Source organism: Hypanus sabinus, chromosome 5 (genome assembly GCF_030144855.1).
Source record: "Hypanus sabinus isolate sHypSab1 chromosome 5, sHypSab1.hap1, whole genome shotgun sequence".
NCBI classification, from domain to species: Eukaryota; Metazoa; Chordata; class Chondrichthyes; order Myliobatiformes; family Dasyatidae; genus Hypanus; species Hypanus sabinus.
Genome location: NC_082710.1, coordinates 25474152 through 25496313, shown reverse-complemented (window position 1 = coordinate 25496313; position 22162 = coordinate 25474152). Strand labels below are relative to the sequence as shown.

The following is a 22162-nucleotide window of genomic DNA, read 5'->3' as shown; positions in this document are numbered from 1 at the left end:
CTAAAATAAGTACATGCTCGGCACAGCATTGTGGGCCAAAGGGCCTGTATTGTGCTGCAAGTTTTCTACATTTCTATCTTCCTTGAGGAGTGGAATGATCACACCCACTCCCCAGAACCATTCACCTTAAAATGGAGAAGGGGCTTTTGGAATGGAATATGGGGCATGAGGATCATGCATCAGGAATGCACAGAACCTGCAGAAGACACTTAGGCACATAAAAGGATGGGGATTTGCAGGATATGGACCACCTGCAGGCAAGTGTGCAGTATAAATTGGTATTGTGGTTAGCATGGACATGTTGGGCCGAAGGGCCCATTCCTGCACTATATTCATTTATGTTCTATTTAAGCAGCACACTACACCACCTCAGAATCCACCCACTTGCCTACACCACCAGTCACCTCTTAACCAAGCTATGGAAAATCTATGGTTACCACATTGACTTCATTAGCCATATTAGAGCCCACAACACTAGATTGCAACCAGGTCACCCTTGATCCCAAAGGACCACCTCAGTGGAAGAGAACGCTGATGGACTAACTATCTTGTACCATCAAAGCTAATCAAGTCTACTTCCAAGCTCCTGAGGACTGCAAATCTTCCTAGAATACAGAAACCCCTAGTCACAGTCCAAGTGCTGATTGGAAGCAAAGTTTCTGATGAAGCCTGCTTTTTAACTCGCAAAGTCACAGCACCATCTGACTTTTTGGGGGATTTTATGCATTGCTCTGTAACGCTAAACACCTGCACCATGGACACTTTCTGTCCAAGTACGGAACATCATGGATGCATTTTGCTTGCTGCCCAGTCGTGAATTGACCACGTCTGCAGCTTTTGCAGGTTGGCAAGTTGATCAGCTCACAGAGCACAAACACATCTGTTTTGCTTTTTAAACTTTATTTAGCGATACAGCACGGAACAGGCCCTTCCGGCCCAAAGTGCTGCTCGGCCCCGCAACCCACCTTCTCCGCACCAGCTACTCCTGGGACAATTTACCATGACCAATTAACCTGCTAACTGATGCATCTTTGGGATGCGGGAGGAAATCAAGGCATCCGGAGGAAACCCACATGGTTCATGGACAGACTCCTCACAGACGGCGCCAGGATTGGAACTCTGACCTCCAGAATGCCCTGAGTTGTGCTGCTGTGACATCCAAATGCACCAAGCTGCTGTCTAATTTCCAGCTCCCAAACACTCCCTTAAAGTATTTCTCACAATTAAGGTGCAACTTGCCTATGGGGATTTTGTTGCCCAAGTATAATACTTGGTGTCCCTTACAACAATGATCAATTTCGTTTTATTCCAAGTGATTCTTCACAAGGAAGAAAATCAGTTTGCATCTCCCACATCTTCATGATGACAAAGTTCACCAGCTGATCCCCTGGTCAGCAGAAAAGATTGATTTTATGTATGTGCTACCATCTCAGAAGGATGAGCAATCTGAAATATATGATACCGATGCAAATCTATTCAAACATCCCATTCATATAGAATTTTCAAAACGCGGCCGCAAGACACAGGAGCGGAGTTAGGTCACTTGGCACATCAAGTTTGCTCCACCATTTCATCATGGCTGATCCATTTCCCTCTCAACCCCATTCTCCTGCCCTCTCCCCATAATCTTTGATGCCCTGATTAATCAAGAAGCTGTCAACCTCCACTTTAAATACTCAAATGATCTGGCCTCCACAGCTGACTGCGGTAACAAATTTCACAGATTCACCACCACCCTCTAGCTAAAGAAATTCCTCCTCATTTCCATTCTAAATGGATGTCCTCTATTCTGAGACTGTGTCCTCTGGTCTTAGGCTCCCCCACCATAGGAAACATCCTCTCCATATCCACTCTATTGAGACCTTTCAACATTTCATAGATTTCAGTGAGATCCTCCCCATTCTTCTTGTACAATGTACTGTGTATGTTAATCAAAATGGTTTCTTTGGTTTGCTAGAGTAGGAATGCTTTTATATTTGGTAAGTGTTTTCTCTTGCAGTTGTTTAGCTTTGGACTTGCTGATATGGGGATTGTATTCATTTTTTAACCAATGGGGAATGTTATTTTGTCTTGAGAGGCTGGGAGTTTGGGGGTTTCGCGGTCTTTTCGGGGGAGGCGGGAAGGAGACGCCGAGGAAGGTGGACGTGCGCTGCACTGCTCGGTCGACCACCAGGGGTGGTCCCAGGTGCGAGGACATGGAGGTCGGAGGAAAGTGACGAGGGGTCGAACGGTTTGATGGTTGAGCTCCAACGATGTGCACTAAACTGACTGAACTTTGATACGTTGGCGCCTTTTACTTTATTTTCTTTTCCTTCATATATACTGTATTGCATAGTACTCTTTTAGTTTTAGTAAAATCTTTAAAGTGTATTCCATAACGGTATCCGGTGTGAGTTTGATATTGTGTGTGTACGCGCAGCATAAACTTGATTCTCACAGCACCTGCGTGTACGGGAGGTGGGGTTGGTGAGTGGCTGGATCTCCTTTTCCCCTAGACATATACCAGCCTGTTGGGTAAGTGTTACATTCTAAATTCCAATGAGTATAGGCTTAACACCATCAATCACTCCTCCTACCATAAGCTTTTCATTCCCAGAATAGTTTTCATAAATCTTCTCTGAAACCTCTCCAACACCAGCACATCCAGTCACCCAAACCTGCTTACGATACTCCAAGCAAGGCCTCACCAGCGCTTTATAAAACCTCAGCATTGCATCCTTATTTTTACATTCTACTCCTCTCGAAATGAATGCTAACATCACATTTGCCTTTCCTCACCACTGACTCAGCCTGCAAATTAACCTTCAGGGAATCCTGCACAAGGACTCCCAAGTCCCTTTGCACCTCAGATTTCTAAAGTTTCTCTCCATTGCTTTTATTCCTTCTACCAAAGTGCATGACCATACACTTCCAGACTTCTAAAACCAGGTTCCAACTAACTGATTAAGTGTTACCCCAATGTCTGTTATAGCCCGACAATGGAACAGGGAAAATATTTTTTTTAAATTAACATCCAGAATGTTCAAAAGTGCACCTTATTACGTGACATCTATTGAAATCTGCACAAAACTCACCATCTGCAAATGGTTCCACAGATCGTCTGTCTCAGCATTTGAATAGGAAAATGTCTTGATGTATGACTATGAGGGAATAAAGGAAAACAGAATGCCTATTCAAAACAGAGCATTGCTATGAAGAGAAATGAACGCTTCTAAAACTTTCTAGATGTTACTTTATTTCTATAATATATTGACTCAAACAAGTAAAGACTTATCTCAACTCACTCTGAGTCCTTCCATAAGTAGTTCACTTGTCATTAAAATGGAGATCATGTGGACAACATTGGCACCCTATATAGAGAAAGAATAACACAGTTTCTGCCGATAAAATTCACACCTCACATATTAGGAAAATAATGTTTAAAAGAAATTAAAAATCATTGCCAATCTCTTATACATTAACTATACTTAAAGTAAGTGCACTCCAAAATTAGTGTGGGATAGGCAGTAATAAGAACAGACAAATATTGAAACAGAATTCTCCCTTTTAAACTTGTTACATCAATTAATTGGCTCATGGCTGACTTACTTCTGAGCCCTTTTCTTCCCGCCTTTATTCCATAACCCTAGCCGAAATCCATCGTCCTTACTTTTGAAGTATTCTATTGACTTAATCTCAGCAGTTTATTAAGGGAGAGAATCATAAAGTTTAGGGCAGCACAGTAGCGTAGTTGTTAGCATAACACTTTACAGTACCAGCAACCGGGGTTCAATTCCTGCCACTGTGTGTAAGTAGGTTGTATGTTCCCCACCCCCCGTGACCGTGGGGGTTTCCTCCCACAGTCCAAAAATGCAACCAGTTGGTAGGTTAATTAATTATTGTAAATTGTCCTATGATTAGGCTGTGGTTAAATCACAGGCTGCTAAGTGGTGCAGCTCCATCTCAACAAATAAATAAATAATATTTTTCTAACCCTCAAACAACCTGCTTCTGGAATTTTGCCCATTTGTTCCACTCTCCCCTATCAATCCTGTTAATCCCGTTTAGCACCTTACACATCGCAGATGGTCATTATTGCAACTTCTCTACATCTCTTATCATTTTACATCTTGTGGAGTTCCGCAAAAGTTTTTTTTAGCAGAACTGAGAGGTAATGTCGCAGCTATACAGGGCCCTGTTCAGACCCCACTTGGAGTACTGTGCTCAGTTCTGGTCGCCTCACTACAGGAAGGACGTGGAAACCATCGAAAGGGTGCAGAGGAGATTTACAAGGATGTTGCCTGGATTGGGGAGCATGCCTTATGAGAATAGGTTGAGTGAACTCAGCTTTTTCTCCTTGGAGCGATGGAGGGTAAGGTGTAGAAGATACTGAGAGGCATTGATCATGTGGATCGTCAGAGGCTTTTCGCCAGAGATGAAATGGCTAGCACGAGAGGGTATAGTTTTAAGATGCTGGGGAGAAGGTACAGAGGAAATGTCAAGGGTGTTTTTTTTTAAACACAGAGAGTGGTGAGTGCATGGAATGGGCTCCCAGCAGCAGCAACGGAGGCGGAAATGATAGGGTCTTTTAAGAGACTCCTGGATGGCTACATGGAGCTTAGAAACATAGAGGGCTATGGGTAAAGCCTAGGTAGTTCTAAGGCAGGGACATGTTTGGCACAGCTTTGTAGGCCGAAGGGGCTGTATTGTGCTGTAGGTTTTCTATGTTTCTAGAACTTGGAGCAGAATCCCAACACCACTGAAACTCACATTGAGATTTTGGTAGAAGAGCTGAATAGTTAATGAGATTCCCTGCCTATTTAGGGATCAAGGAAACCACCAGGTTCCAAACTGAAGTGAGAAAAAAAATGAAGGGTGAAGTCAGTAATTCCGTATATTAAAGATGTTCTTTGTCATAGTTTTGGCCAAGGTTCGGAGAACCATCTGCACATTGTAAGCCAGATACAATTATAGGTGATAGAGCTCGAACATAACAAAGCTTCACCCTCAATGATACTGCAAATGCTGGAGGGATGGAAAATAACATTATATGGTGACAAGTATGTACTTTAATAGTAATTTACTTAGAAATTCAATCTATAACAGAAAAGTTCAAAGCAAGTTTATTATCAAAGTACATTATCTGTCACCATGCACTCAAAGTCAAAGTCAAAAGTCAAAATAAAATTTATTATCAGAGTACATATATGTCACACATACAACCCTTAGATTCTCTATCCTGCAGGTGTACTCAGCAAATCTACAGAATAGTAACTGTAAGCAGGATCAATGAACAACAAATTGTGCAAATGCAAATATAAGTAAATAGCAGTAAATAATGAGCATGAAATAACATGAAAGTGCTTGAAATAACAAGGTAAAGAGTCCTTATAGTAAGACCACTGGTTGTGGGAACACCAGAAATAGAATAAGTGTAGTTATCCCATTTTGTTCAAGAGTCTAATGGCTGAGGTTCAATAACTGTTCTTGAACCTGCTGGCATGAGTCGTGAGGATCTTGTACCTTCTATCTGATGGCAGCAGCGAGAAAAGAGCATGGCCTGGGTGGTGAGGATCTTTGATAATGGCAGCTGCTTTTCTACAGCAATGTTTCATGTAGATGTGCTCAGGGATTGGGAGGGCTTTTACCTGTGACGTACTGGGCCGAATCCACTACCTTCTGTACGATTTCCCATTCAAAGGGCATTGGTGTCCCCATACCAGGCTGTAATGCAGCCAGTCAGCACACTTTCCACCACACATATACAGACATTGGCCAAGGTTTTGATGACATGCTGAGCCTTCACACAACTCCTGAAGAAGTAGAGGTGCTTTCTTTGCAATTAAATGTATATGACGGGTCCAGGACAGGTCCTCTGAGGTAGAGTCACTGAAGTATTTGAAGTTACTGATCCTCTCCACCTCTGATTCACCAATGAGTACTGGCTCATGGACCTCTCATTTCACTCTCCTTAAGTCCACAATCAGCTCCTTGGTCTTGAATGAGAGGTTGTTGCAGTTACACCACTCAGCCAGGTTTTCAATCTCCTTCCTATATTCCGATTCACTACCACCTTTGATGCAGCCCACAACAGTGGTGTCATCAACAATATGGTGTTGGAGCTGTCGTTGGCCACACAGTCCCAGTTGTAAAGCAAATAGAGCAAGGGGCTAAGCACCCAGCCCTGTAGTGCCCCAGTGCTGATGAAGATTGTGGAAGAGATGTTTTGGGCTGATTCAGACTGACCAGAGTCTGCAAGTGAGGAATCCAGGATCCTATTGCACAAGGGGGTATTGAGGTCTTGGAGTTTACTGATTAGTTTTGAGGGGATGATAGTATTAAATGCTGAGTTCTCATTGATAAAGAGCATCCTGATGTATGCATCTTTCCCCAGATCCATTTTCTTTCAAGGATGGCAGCATGGAAATTGTATTAGAATTTTTCGTTCTTTCTCTCTCATGAGTATGACCTTGTTCTTCATTCCTATTTGCCATAAAAGTGCCGAAGCTGCCTCAAAGATCAAAGTCCAAAGTAAATTTATTATTTATGTCCATAAATGTCACCATATCTTACCCTAGGATTCATTTCCTTGGAGGTATTTCACAGTAGGGCAAAGAAATACCATAGAATCAATGAAAAAATAAACACAAAGATTGACAAACAACCAAGGTGCAAAAGAAGTGGAAATGTACAAATACAAAAAAAAGAATAAATAATACTGAGAACATGAGTTGTAGAAACCCTGAAAATGAGTCCTTAGGTTTGGAATCAGTTCAGTGTTGAGCTGAGTGAAGTTATCCACGTCGGTTCAGGAGCCTAATGGTTGAAAGGTAGTTTCTGTTTGTGAACCTGGTGGTATGGGACCTAAGATTCCTGTACGTCCTTCCCAATGGCAGCAGCAGGAAAGGAGAGTGGCCTGGATGGTGCTTTCTTGCGGCAGTGCTCCTTACAGATGTGCTCACTGGTGGAGAGAGCTTTTCTTATGTGTTTCTGTGCTTGTGAGATATAATCTTGTTCTGGGTCAGCTTCAGCCTGCTGAGTGATTAGGCGTACAAGAGGTGGGACATACAGTTCTACATGAAGAAGCCATATGATTTGCACTTAAACTTCCAGATGATAGGTCATTAACTTGATGACTACTTTAGTATTTTTTGTACATGAGTCAGGTTGAACCCTTTTCTGGAGGTAGGCTACAAGTTTCACAAATTGCTACTCAGTTGCTACTCAAATTGGCACAGTGTTGTACTGTGGGTGATTCAATGATGATGTCAATATCATTAACTGCTTTGTACAACAAACTATTTGCTGGAGGATCTCAGCAAGTTAGGCAGCATCTTTGAAGGGAAATGTACAGTTGGCTACTTGCTTAATATGCCATTACAATTATTGATTGATTTTCCTACTTCTGGAACATCTTTCTGTTAGGTATTCTAGAAATCACCTCAAATGCTGAGCAGTGCCCTATACTTTTTTTGTAATGTAATTGCACTTTTCACAAATTAATCAATCCTTTATTGAACAAACGGTAACCTAGTGAATGACCTCTGGAAGCCAATTTCCATTGGACTTTTATAAAAAGAATAGCATTTTCTGGTGACAATATGTACATTGGAGTTTCTTCAATGATATGTTTACCCCATAAACAAGCTGAAATCTAGCTGTAGTTTTGAAATTTAGACTGAAATTTACCTGTACATAGCTAACTGTGCTGAACATGTCAATAACTTGGTCTGCTGTGCTCACATCCTCTTCTTTCTCAGACAAGCGATGAAAGAACCAATCGAATTGACAGCAAGATATTAGATAAACAAAAGGAGCAAGGTGTATACTATCCTGTAAAAAATTCAATACAGTCATTAGTTCATTACATTTTGAATAACAAACTTAATTAACTCACCCCATCCACATAAAATATCACATGGAATGTCATCTTTAGCCATATATTCCAGTGATTTCCAAGTTCCAAAGCTGAAGTGTGTTAATTAGCACATGGGAAATGAATTTGTTTCAGTTGAGAGCCGGTTGAAAAATATCTAATATAATATGCAATACAATGCTTTTCTTAAAATATTTCTAATTTTAAATCATTATCACAATTATGGAACAGGCACTTCCTGGAAACTCGAAGTGAGGGGGAAAAAATAAGCCAATTGTGATACACTTGAAAAAAGGGACTTTTGAACTATCTTCTCCAGTAACCACAAATTCAAGTTTAAACATCAATTTTTTGATGTATTAAAAGCAGTTCCTGTTACAATCCATATGCTTTCTGCTCCACATCCATTGCCCTAACTTCATTTTTCTCTTTTTTTTTTCAAATCACAGGCATAAGGCAGGTGGACATTCTTAAGTTACATTCCTGGCATACGTAAGCACTGAGAAGCATAGAGTTGTGCATTCCCAGACTAATGCTTTTCACTGAAAAGTTACAAGTTATGGCTATGGATTCTTGACACATTCTGGGACCCGATCCTATTCTTCTTCACGTTTAATTACCTTGGCTGTACACAAGGAGACTATTCCTTCGCCATTAACACTCCAACAACAAACAAAATCTGGAATCAAGATGCTGCTTTCAACCAGCGACATGTCCCCGTGATCCAAGATCTTTTGGCTTTCTCTCTGATTTGAAGATTCAAAGTGAGACAATATTTCCTTTAGTTCAGTTTTGGCGTGTCTGAGATTAAGTTCTTCAGACTGCCTTTCCTCTGCATTTTATCAAATTCCATATTTGCCACCTGAAGCTGAGTTGGAGCAGGGAATCTTATTTCCACCTTCAATTTCCTGTCCACATCCACTCCATGACTAACACAGTCTCCTTCTGTTCCAGCAACTTGAAACATTTGCATTCCACCTTTCTACTTCTGCCATCAAAGCATTTTTCCATGATTAACTTACTACAAAATGTTACTAATTACATATTAAAGTCCAGCTTCTCCTTTCAACATTTCAAAATTTGCACTTACAACTAATATTATCTAGTTACCTAATTTTGCTGTTACTGTTGTTTGGGGACAGTTGCTGACATGTTTATAACATTAAAACAATGCCTCGTTTCTTTTCAAAATGTAACTAAACTTTGCTTATTTTCTCTCTTGTATTTATTTGTCAATGATCAAAAGGGATGATTTTTTTATCCATTCTGTTTTTGAGACTTTGCTGTAATAATTCAGCATTTACATTTTACAAACCAATAAATACCTTAACATTAGTTACTGACTGTTGGGGACTTCTGGATGTGAAATTTGCTATATACAGGAAGTACCTAATAAAGAAGTCACTATATATATATTTTGCTGCTGTAACCTATCCACTTCAATATTAAGCATGTTGTGCATTCAGAGATGCTGTACTGCACATCACTGTTGTAACATGGATATTTTAGTTAATGTCATCTTCCTGTCAGCTTGAACCAGTCTGGTTGTTTTCCTCTGACCTCTCTCGTTAACGAGGTGCTTCTGCTGACAGAACTACAGCTCACTGGATGCCTCCTTAATTTTTGCATTGTTCTGCATAAACTCTAAAGAATATTGTTTGTGAGAATTCCAGGAGATCAGCAGTTTCTTAGATACTCAAATCACCTTGTCTGGCACCAACAGTCAAAGTCACTTAAATTACGTTTCTTCCCTATTTGGATGTTCGGTCTGAACTCTTGACCAACTCTGAACTCAAGAGGTTCAACTGAACCTTTTGACCATGCTTGCATGCTTTCACGAATTGAATTGCTGTCACATGATTGGCTGATTAGATATTTGCTTTAATGTGCAGGTGTATAGGTGTACCTAATGAAATAGCCATTGAGTTAAAATGTAAACTTAATCCCCCGGTAGAAAATATCCTAAAGATTAAGATATTAATGCCATTGCGGTATCATATGAACCTACCCTTTTCTTGCACAAGTATTCATGACACAAGCTCTGTGAACAGACTGTCTCAGAGACCACTAACAGAATTTTAATTTAGAAATAGATTTGTTTACCGTATCTATTGGCAGTACAGTAGAAGCAGCTATGAATTCAAAGTATGTTGACAATCCTTCTTTGAGCCACAGATCATTCCACCATTTCATTGTGGCCAGATTTCCAAGCCACTTCAAAAACAAAAGAAAGTTCATTTTAAAATATAATTCTTTAATTTGTTTTAATCTGCAAAAAAAAGACACAGTTTAATGATACCTCAACCTAAATGCATTTTGATGCTACCTTCAAGACATTAGTGTGCAAATAATAATGACTAATGACTAGTACTCCTGTGCTGCCAACACTCATGGATCTCTCCACTATTGGTACAATAAAAAGTCAACTTGTGTTGCTACTTGAACCCTCCTGGTTGTCATTGGAGATTTAGCAGGACAGGAAAGCCATCTACACCCATTTTATAGACACAAACCTCAGCATCATAGTGGCATACCATCTAAAACTTTGACAAACTTGACGTGACATTTAAAACTTTGACAAACCTCTATAGATAAGCAGTGGAGAAAATATTGACCAGCTACATCAAAGCCTGGTATGGAATACCAATCCCTTTCAATGGAAAAGCCTTCAAAATAGTAGCAGATACAGCTCGGTCCACACAGGCAAAGATCTCAACATCACTGAGCACTTTGACATGCAGCGCTGTTTCAGGAAATCAGCATCCGTCGTCAGTGACCAAACCATCCAGACCATGCTTTCTTCTCGCTGCTGCCATCAAGGAGGTAGAATATCCTCAGGACCTGTACCGCCAGGTTCAGGAGCAGTTCTTGCCCCTCAGCCATCAGGCTCTTGAACCAGAGGGGATAACTTCACTCAGCCCAACAATGAACCATTCTCATAAGTTATGAACTCACTTTCAAGTACTCCTTATTTCATATTCTCAATATTTGTTATTATTATTTAACCTTTTTGTTGTTTGTTTGTATTTGCAGTGAATTCCCACAAGAAAATGGATCTCAGGATTGTATATGGTGACATATATATATGTTCTTTAATAGTAAACTTACTTTGAACCTTGATGAGGTGAAGTAAAGAGAATATACCTTCTGCTCTAGTGGTTTAGTAGGGATTCTAAAGAAAAGCTGAAACCCAAGCAGCAGAAGCTGATCACTGAGATCACCTTCAAGAGCAAACCCTTCCTGCACCGAGGCATCACAGAGTCATAGAGCACTACAGCATAGAAACAGGCCCTTTGGCCCATCTAGTCCATACAAACTGTCAAAAAGAAATCTTTGAACCTTGAACTGTACCTTTCGAGTACTACTTCCAAACACACACACACACACACACACACACACACACACACACACACACACACACACACACACACCATTCACCACACTTGCCCTATTACATTTGTAACTACAACATAGTCACAACTGAACTAGACACCATTGTCACTACAGTGTTTTGACATTCTCTTTCTCTTTGATCTTCCAATTTAAAGTAGTTCTCACAATTTGCTCATCTCAGTTACTCCAATGGTAGTAACTAGGGCGCCATGGTAGCTTAGTTGTTAGTATGACACTACTACAGCTCAGGGCATCTGATCTCAGCCGTCCAACTCTACCCCATTACTATCATCCTCTCTCACCAAGGACAGCAGGTGCACACAAGCATTACCACCTTCATATTCCACTCATAGTCACTCCTGCCGTTCACCTTGTAGCCGCGTGGGTTTCCTCCCACGGTCCAGTAATGTACCATGTGGAAGGTTAATTGGTCATTATAAATTGTCCCGTGATCCCGTGATTAAGTAGGGTTCAATCAGGGGCTGCTGGGCTGCGCAGCTTGAAGAGCCTGTACTGCAATAAATAAACAAAATAAAAAAATCCTGATTTGGAAATCACAGTTCCTCCAACTTTGCTGGGTCTAATTCCAGGAAAGGCCATTCAAAAGCACTAAATGAATCCTTTCATTCGAGGAAGTGCAGGAGATCAAGGGGGCCATGGTAGTGTAGCTGTTAGCATGAACCTACTACAGCTCAGGGCACCTGATTTCTAGTGCCACCTGTAAGGAATTTGTACATTCTTCCTGTGATTGCATGTGTTTCTTCCAGGTATTCCCCCACAGTATCCTCCCACAGGCCCAAAGACGGACTGTTTAGTAGGGTTAATTGGTCATTGTAAATTGTCCTATGATTAGGCTGGGGTTAAAGCAGGTGGACTGCTGGCTAGCGTGGCCCCTTGGACTGGAAAGGCCCTGGTCCACACTGTTCCTGTAATAAATAATGTACACAACCCCCAACATCCAAGAGTATTAAGTGATATCCTTGCCACCAACAGTAGTATCTGTTATACAAATAATTACTGAAATGAGATCACCTGGATGGCATTCCCTCTATCTCCTCCACTGTTAGCCAGTACACCTGCTACAGCTTCATGCTGCTCTCCCCTTACAAACCCTGTAAAGGCTCAGTGTTAACCCACATCAGACATTAGGAAATGCACCACAGAAGAACGAAGACACTCCGGAATCAGTTCAGCATCACACAAGCACAACAACTTAACACAATTGCAAGATTTTAGAAGAACAATTATTTCCCTACTTTGGAATTATTAAAGAGTAACACGCCAACTTGTATGTGTAAGACAGCTTTTTCAAACCCATATTTATCAACAGAATGATTTGACTAAAATGATTAAACCATGAAACACGTTTACAACAGTTCTTGACTTCAAATTCCCATGAGAAATATGTATGACAGATAACTTGTGAAAAGATTGTGCAAACATGCCTGGTGTGCCAACTCATGTGCAATAATTAAAGTTGTTTTCAACTTATCTTCGTAAAAGTCCTTCTTTGGATGATGAAGCAGTGCACTGTTAATGAAAATCACCAGACCCCAATTTTCCATTGCAGTGTCTTGAAAATGAGATAATCCTACTAAATCTAAAAAAAGAGAACAGAAGAAATCTGATGTATTGAATTGAAGTTATAGTTCACAATTGATTAACACATTAGGCACCTAGTAGACATTCTACCATACTGTTAAATGCACAAAAAGCAATGGTTGAGGCCCACAATTTGTGAATATAAAGGGTTACAATGTTTGCTGTGTCAGCAACATCCTTTCAAATTTTCTCTGTATTCTCTCAATCCTATTGATATCTTTCCCCTAGGTAGGTAACCAAAACTGCACAAGGTACTCTAAATTTGGCCTCAACAATGAGTTATATAACTTCAATATAACATTCCAAATCCTATACTTAATATTTTGATTTATGAAGGCCAATGTACCAAAAGCTCTCTTGACAACCCTATCTATCTGTGACACCAGTTGCAAGGAATCATGGATGTCTATTCCCAGATTCCTATGTTCTACCACACACCCAAGTCCCTTACTGTTCACTGTATAAGTCTATCCTGGTTTGTCCTCTTAAAGTGCAACACCTCACATGTGACCACATTAAATTCCACCTGCCATTTTTTAGTCCATTTTTCCATCTGGTCCAAATCATGTTGCAAGTTTTTGACAGTCTTCCTGATGGTCCACAACACCCTTGTATTTGTGTCATCTGTGCATTTGCTAATTCAGTTTGCCACATTATCATCCTGATGCACCATCAATAACTCACTCTGAGACGTAAAGGCGAGATATCGGCTTTTATTGACTGGAAGAAGGAACAAGCAGTGAGTGACCACCATACTACATCCTGGAGACTGAGAGGCCGGGCCCAGGCCTCAATTGCCTTTATACAGGGATCTGTGGGAGGAGCCACAGGAGCAGTCAGCAAGGGGCGTGTCCAGACAGGTATATGTGGTTCACCACACATCCAAACCATTTACAGGTGAAGAACAATAATGGACCTGCTACTGATCCCTTCAGCATATCACTAGCCCAGACCAGTCAGAGAAGCAACTATCTCTGGCTTCTCCCTTGAATCCAGTTTACTACTTCATCCTGAATCCCAAGCAACTGAACCTCCGGACTAGCCTCCCATAGGCTAATCAAAGGTCTTGTTAAAGTCCCAGTCAATATGTGGAAAATTAAAAATCACCCATTGTCACAACCTTCTTGAAATTCTCTGCAATCTCTCTCGAAAGTTGCTCCTCTAAATCATGCTGGCTAGTATAATCCATTAACGTAGCTATCCCTTTCTTATTCCTCAGTTCCACCCGTATAACCACAGTAGACGAGCCCTCTGTCTGAGCACTGTCCTGATATGTAATACCATCCCTCCCACTTTAATACCTCCCCCTCTAGCATGTCTAAAATAACAGAACCACAGAACACTGAGTTGCCAGTCCTGCCCTTCCTATAACAATGTCTCACTACTGGATACATTATCATCACTCCACATGCTGATCAATGCTCTAAGCAGCTCTGCCTTACCTATAATACTTCTGGATTGTAATAGACACAACTCAGAATATTTGTCCCACCACGCTCAGCCTTTTGGCTCCTGTCTTTGTATGTAGGCTTAACATCTACCTTCTCCACAAACACTCCACTAGCTGCTCTGGGACTTTGGTTCTCATCCTCCTTCAACACTAGTTTAACACCATCCCCCCAGTGCAGCAATTTAGATGGAGATGTAATGTAAAGATTTTTACTCCTCATGTACGCAAAGGACGTAAGAAATAACATCAATTCTATTCAATTCTAGTTTAAAGTCTCTCCCCCCCCACCCAGTGCAGCAACACTAGCTTATACCCCCTGATGTTGATTATTTAAAAAAGACACCAGAAAGAATTCCAGCTACCCTTATAACATATTAACATATTTTGTTCTTAACATATTTTGTTCATGCCATTCTTTTTCTAAATGGGCTCATTAACCCTTCAGTCAAATGATTTAATCATCAGCTTATCCCCAAAGCATTCCTGGCATCACCTTACCGCAAATAATTCCTTTATTTTATTTATCCACCACCTTGCCCCTACTCTCTCTACAGCTTAAAACCAGCTTGTTTTCCCTTTTTCCCAGTTCTGACAGGGGATTCTTGATCTGAAATATTAACTCTGTTTCATTCTCCACAGAAGCTGCCTGACCTGCCTGATTTCAGATTTCCAGCACCTTCAGTTCCTTTTTTGACTTTCATAACTAGCATTTGGTTAGCTATGTTCAAAGAAAAGTGGTCTAGACAATTGCCTATACAGTGGAAATAGCCACCAAATAGTTAAACTTTTCAGATACATTTAACCAGCATCATAAATATGGGAGAGTTGAAGTAAATAATCACACAGAAGGCTGTTTATCTCCCTCCTGCCATCCTTTTTGCTCATTACCTGCTTTCCACCAGCATCATGCCTAACTTGGTTCTGGTGGGATAAATCAGTGTTTGGGTTAAATCAGCAACAGACGAGATTTTTTGACAAATAAAATCAAACACGTAATAGATTCAAACAATAAATATGGAATAAGGGGAATTCCAATTAAAGATGGCACCAGAGGGCAACTTCTTTGAGTTCATCTGCAAATCAGTTTAAATTCTTTTCTTTAACGTCTCTTCTTCACTTTTCAAGGTGGCTGGGGTCCTGTCGGAGTCCATGACCTACCGCTGCACTCAAACTGAGATTTTTCATGGCAGAGGGATCATGCTCCCGGAGCACGCTGAGCGGCCTAGCGTGTTTGATATCTCCAGGAGCGGCCTGGAAGACATGCGCCATTGGGGTGAGGCTCTGCAGCCCTGTGGACAACTCTTGATGGTGAGGGAGAACTTGTTTCTGGTTCTCAAGTTGGTGGAACTCTAAAGTGACGCTACAGGCTGTAACATCAAAGCAACAAGCTCTCACTGTGGCTGGAGTGATGCCTCCCCCTCCCTCATTAGTGAGAGAGTCTGTAGGATGTCAAACTGTGGGATGAACAGTGGTATTTGATGGACACTCGATCATGGTGTCTTTGGTGGCTGGGCTATTGCTTGCATTGTGGGTGGTGGTGGGGGGGGGGTCTGATATTTTCTGCTAGAATAAATGGGGGGAGGGTTGATGTTTTGCTGCTTGTGCATGGGAGGTGGGGGGGCTTTTGGTTTCTACATTTATCTTTCATTCTTTCTTTGGGGTCTTTCTTCTGTTTCGTGGATGTCCACGAAGAGTAAGAATTTCGGGTTGTATAATGTATATATTCTATGATTTTAAATGGAACCATTGAACCACTGACTCATTAAGTTTAATAATTTATTGTAGAGAAGCTGATCCACCAAGAGAACAGGCAGAAGTTGAAAAGTAAGGGTCAATTCATTAACTGGCATTTTACACTGCTGTCCAAAGTCAAAGTTATTCCCAATGAAAAGGGACTAGAGTTACAGCCAAACACATGACCCCATTAAGGAGCACCAGGCCATTGTCACCAACCTTATCAGCCCTGGGGATCTCCCATCCACTGCCACCAACCTCACAGTTCCCACACCCCGCACTTTCCACTTCTACCTCCTACCCAAGATCCACAAAGAGGCATAGATTGAGTAAGCAGCCAGAGGTATTTTTCCCCAGGGCAGAAATGGCTAACACCAGTAGATATAATTTTAAGGTGATCAAGGAAAGTGTAGGGGAAGTGTCCATCAGAACATAAGACATAGGAGTAGAATTAGGCATTCAGCCCATTGAGTCTGCTCCTTCATTTCATCATAGCTGATACATTATCCCTCTCTATCTTAATCTCCTGCCTTCTCCCAATAATCTTTTACACCCTGATTAATCAAGAACCTATCAATTTCCACCTTAGGTATACCCAATGACTTGGCCTGCACAACCATCTATGGTGATGAATTCCACAGATTCACCACCCTCTGGCTAAAGAAAGTTTTCCTCATCTCTTTTCAAAATGGACATCCATGAAATCTGAGGCTGTACCCTCCGGTCCTAGACACCTCCCCCCATCTCTACATCCACTCGGTCCACCCCCTTTCAATATTCAATGAGATCCCTCCCTCATTTTTCTAAACTCCAGAGAGTACAGGCCCAGAGCCATCAAACACTCCTCATACATTAACCCTTTCATTCCTGGAATTATTCTCATGACATCCTTTGGACCCTCTCCAATGCCAGCACATCTTGTCTTAGATAGGGGGCCCATAACTGCTCACCTTGCTCAGTGCAGTCTGACCAATGCCTTATAAATTCTCAGTACTACATCCTTGCTTTTGTTTTCTAGCCTCCTCGAAATTGATGCTAACATTGCATTTGCCTTCTTCACTAAGGACTCAATCTGCAAGTTAACCTTTACAGAATCCTTCATGAGGATTCCCAAGTCCCTTTGTACCTCAGACTTTTGAATTTTTGGTCCATTTAGAAAATAGCCCATGCCTTTATTTCCTTTATCAAAGTGCATGGCCATACATTTTCCTGCATTACATTCCATCCACCACTTCTTTACCCCTTCCCCCAATCTACCACGGTCCTTCTGCAGACACCTGGCTTCCTCAGCACTACCTGCCCCTCCACCCATCTTCATATCATCCACAAAATTGGCCACAAAACCATCAAGTCCTTTATCCAAATCATTGATGTATAATGTGAAAAGAAGCAATCCTAACACCGACCACTGCAGCACAACACTAGTCAACGGCAGCCAACCAGTACTCCCACTCTTTGCCTCTTGCCAGTCAGCTGATTTTCTTTCCATGCTAGCAACTTTCCTGTAATACCATGGGCTCATATCTTGTTAAGCAGCTTCATGCGCTGCACCTTGTCAAAGGCCTTCTGAAGATTCAAATAAACAACATCCACTGCCTCTCCCATGTCTATTTGCCTGTTATTTACTCAAATAACTCCAACAGCTTTGTCAAGTAAGACTTCCTCTTGAGAAAACTATGCAGACTTCGGCCTATTTTGTTGTGTGCCTCCAAGTACCGCGAAACCTCGTCCTTAGTAATAGTCTCCAACATTCTTCCAACCACTGAAGTCAGGTCAAGTAGCCTATAATTTCCATGCTTCTGCCTCCCTTTCTTCTTAAAGAATGGAATGACATTTGCAATTCTCCAGTCTGTTGGAACAATTCCAGAACTGAGTGATTCTTCAAAGATCATTACAAATACCTCCACGATCTCTTCTACTACCTTGTTCAGAACCATGGGGTGTAGTCCATCTGGTCAAGGTGACTTATCTAACTTCCAGCTTTTCAGCTGAACAAGATAACAGGTAACTCACCTTAGTAAAAACAATGACATTCAACAATCTTACATTTCTGGCACCCTGCTAGTGTCTTCCACAGTGAAGACTGATGCAAAATACTTAATAAGTTCATCCGTCATTTCTTTGTCCTCCATTACTACAGCTCCATCATCATTTACCAGTGGTCTGATACCCACTTTCATCTGCCTTTTAATCTTTACATTTCTGAAAAAGCTTTTTGTATTATCTTTTTTTAATTATTTCATCTTTCCTCTCTTCATGGCACTTTTAGTTGCCTTCTGTTGGTTCTTAAAAGCTTCCCAATCCTCTACCTTCCCACTAATTTTTGCGATATTATGTGCCCTCTTTTATGCTGTTTATGACCTCCGCTGTTAGCCAAGGTTCCATAACCTCCCTTTAGAACACATCTTCATCTTTGGGATGTACTTTTCCTACACCATCAGAATTTTGCCCATAAACACCAGCCATTGTTGTTCTACCATTACCCTGCTAGTATCCCCTTCCAATCACATTTGGACACCTCCTCTTTCATGCCTCTGTAATTCCAGTTACCCCACTGTAATACTGATACATCTAATTTTAGCTTCTCCTTCTCAAACTGCAGGGTAAATTCAATTATATTATTATCACTGCCTCCAAAGGATTCCTTTACTTTAAGTTCCCTAATCAAATCGGGGTCACATAGGAAAGATGTCAACAAAATAGAGAGAGTACAGAGGAGATTTACTAGAATGTCACCTGGGTTTCAGCACCTCAGTTACAGAGAAAGGTTGAACAAGTTAGGTCTTTATTCTTTGGAGCGTAGGGGGGACTTGATAGAGGTATTTAAAATTATGAGGGGGGATAGATAGAGTTGACAGGGATAGGCTTTTTCCGCGATGCCTCTTTTTCCAAGGGGACATGAGTTGAGAGTTAGGGGGCAAAAGTTTAGGGGTAACACGAGGGGGAACTTCTTTACTCAGAGAGTGGTAGCTGTGTGGAATGAGCTTCCAGTAAAATTGGTATGAGCAGATTCGATACCGTCATTTAAAAAAAATTGGATAGGTTTCTGGAAAGGGAAGAACTGGAGGGTTATGGGCTGAGTGCAGGTCAATGGGACTAGGTGAGAGTAAGCATTCGGCACGGATTAAAAGGGCCGAGATGGCCTGTTTCCGTGCTGTAATTGTTATATGGTTATACTACATAACACCCAATCCAGAATTGACATCCTCTTAATGGGCTCAACCACAAGCTGTTCTAAAAAGTCATCTTAAAGGCATTCTACAAATTCCCACTCTTGGGATCCTGCAACAACTTGATTTTCCAAATCAATTTGTATATTGAAATCTCCTATGATTTTTGCAACATTGCCCTTTTTACATGCTTTTTCTATCCTGTGATGTAACTTGTAGCCCACATCCTTGCTACTGTTCAGAAGCCTGTTTATAACTCCCTTGAAGGTCTTTTTACACCTGCAATTTCTTAACTCTACCCAACAGGATTCTACATCTTCCAAGCCTACATCCACATTTCTAACGATTTGATTTCATTGTTTACCAATAGATCCAACTCACACCATCCGTCTACTTGTCTGTATTTTCAATACAATGTGTATCCTTGGATGTTAAGCTCCCAACTTTGATTCTCTTTCACCCACAACATCAGACCTGCCAATCTCCAACTGCGCTGCAAGATCACCTACATTATTCTGCATAATGTGTGCTTTCAAATATCACACCTCCAATCCTGTATTTATCTTCTTTTTTGATTCTGGGCTCCTGTTACACTTTAACTTATACCACTGACCTCAATTTTGTCCTACCATCTGCCTGTCCTTCCTTACTGTCTCACTATGCACTGCATCCAGTTGTCTCATTCCCAGCCCTATCTCTCCAATTCCTGCCCCACTACCAAATTAGTTTAAACCCGACAGCACTTGCACACGACATTCGTCCCCCTCAGGATCATAGAGTCATAGAAAAATACAGCACAGAAACAAGCCCTTCGGCCCATCTGGTTGGTGCTAAAACCATTTAAATTGCCTACTCCCATCAACCTGCATTGCATCTATAGCCTTCAGTACCTCTACCATCCAAGTACCAATCTAAGCTTTGTTTTAGCATTGAAATCAAGCTCATAAGCACCACTTGTGCTGGCAGCTTGTTCCACACTCACACAACTGAAGAAGTTTCCCCTCCTGTTCCCCTTAAACTTTTCATCTTTCACTCTTAACCCATGAGTCTTGCTTCCACCCAACCTCAGTGGAAAAAGCCTGCTTGCATTTACCTTATCTATACCCCTCATGATTTTTCAACTCTCCTCTCAGTCTCCTATGTTCTAAGGAGTAAAGTCCTAATCTATTCAATCTTTCCTTATAACTTAGGTTCTCAAGACCCAGCAGCATTCTCGTAAATTGTATCTGCACTCTTTCAACCTTATTTACATCTTTTCTGTGGGTAGGTGATCAAATCTGCTCACAATACTCCAGATTAGGCCTCATGGTCATCTTATACAACTTCAACATAACATCCCATTTCTTGTACTCTATACCTTGATTTCTGAAGCCAATGTGCTTGGAGTGACGTTGATGGTGGTCTTGGATGAAAGCTAAATCCAAGACATCCCTTTCTGGAACCAAGCACTGTTTCTTGGGTCCAAACCCTTCCTAGTGAGTGAGGAACTGCCGAACACCCAGAACAGTTCATGACTCCAGAATTCTTTTATGGTGGGGCTAAAGGACTGATACTCATAGCTTTGAACTTGGAAATATGGAAAGTGGGATTGATCTTCAGGGTTTTGGGGAGCTGCAAGGTGTAAGCCTCTGTGTTTACTTTCTTGAGAATCTTAAAGAGTTCAATGAACTTGGGTGCTAGTTTCTTAGCCAGACGTCTCGCCTAGGCTGCAAAGCTTGTCCCTATCTTCTCTTGCAGTTGGCGTTCAATTCAGCCTCCCAGGTAGAGGCCAATAAAACCTCCCTCACCCTAGTCCATTTCTCCCTGCAGCATATCTCCCTCGCCCTAGTCCACTTCTCTCTGCAGCGTTGAACGAAATCTTTGGCCACAGAAACCCCAATCCCAGCCTCCTGCTCAGGGAAGAGTGGCAGAGATTATCCAAAGTGGCATTCGAGTGGGAACATCCCTTGTGCAGAAGGCTGTAAAGTGTTGTGGGTGACTTTTGCATGCATCAAGCGATTGTGCCACTTGTCTAGTTCTTCTGACACCAGGCATCTCAGGGTTTGTTCCATATCTTGGTTCACCCACTCCATCTGGCCGCTGGAGTGCGGGTAAAACCCAGAGGAAAGGCTCACCGTACCCCTGATCAGCATTGCGAATGCCTTCCAAAAACGGGACGCAAATTTTGGACTATGATCCGAAAAAATTTCCACCAGAAATTCATGGATCTTGAAGACCCAGTGATGGACAGTCCCAGCCTCTGATGGTAGTTTATCCAATGTTATGAATTTGCAGGCTTTTGAAAAACAATCCACAATTATCATGATGACAGTCTTTCCCATGGAAGGTGATGTTTGTAGCCCGTGGAGATTTGCGCCCATGGTCTTTCTGGAACAGTTAGAGGGTGAAGGAGAACCTGTAGTTGGTGCAGGGCTCCATGTTCCAGGCGCATACCTCACAAGCCTGCACATATTGTCAGACACAAAATGCTGGTAGAACACAGCAGGCTAGGCAGCATCTATAGGGAGAAGTGCTGTCAACGTTTTGGGCTGAGATCCTACAGATGCTGCCTAGCCTGCCATGTTCTACCAGCATTTTGTGTGTGTTGTTGTTTGAATTTCCAGCATCTGCAGATTTCCACATATTGTCACACCTCTTTAGCCATTCCAGGCCACCACTATCTCTTCTTAATGAACATGAGGGTTCTGATAACCCCTGGGTGAGCGGTCATTCCAGATGTGTGTCCCCTTGAGGCACCTGATGGAACTTGGGATGAACAGACAACTCAGAGAACTGTTCTTGGGAATCTCCCCTTGTTCATTGGCCTTACGAACAATGCGTCAGTTCCCCAATTAATGGGCGCTATCACCTTAGCCTGGAGTAAAATGGTGGTAGGCTGCTCCTCTCTTCCATTGAACTGACAAGACAAGGCACCCAGTTTTTGTCTCTTTGACCCCAGCCAATAGGTCAGCGTCCTTT

The 22162-nt window shown here is 41.7% G+C and overlaps 1 protein-coding gene across 5 annotated transcripts in view; it reads right to left on the bottom strand.

The window, feature by feature from the left end:
- The window catches only part of LOC132394008 (aminopeptidase Q-like), a 195143-nt gene that overhangs the window by 110006 nt on the left and 62975 nt on the right, over positions 1–22162 (bottom strand). For all 5 annotated transcript variants that reach the window (XM_059969603.1, XM_059969604.1, XM_059969606.1 and 2 more), the window contains exons 5-9: positions 12694–12848; positions 9959–10069; positions 7669–7812; positions 3285–3350; positions 3075–3140 (exon numbers count right to left, since the gene is read on the bottom strand). In XM_059969603.1, coding sequence (XP_059825586.1) covers positions 3075–3140; positions 3285–3350; positions 7669–7812; positions 9959–10069; positions 12694–12848 — 542 coding nt within the window. The remainder of the gene's footprint in view (positions 1–3074; positions 3141–3284; positions 3351–7668; positions 7813–9958; positions 10070–12693; positions 12849–22162) is intronic.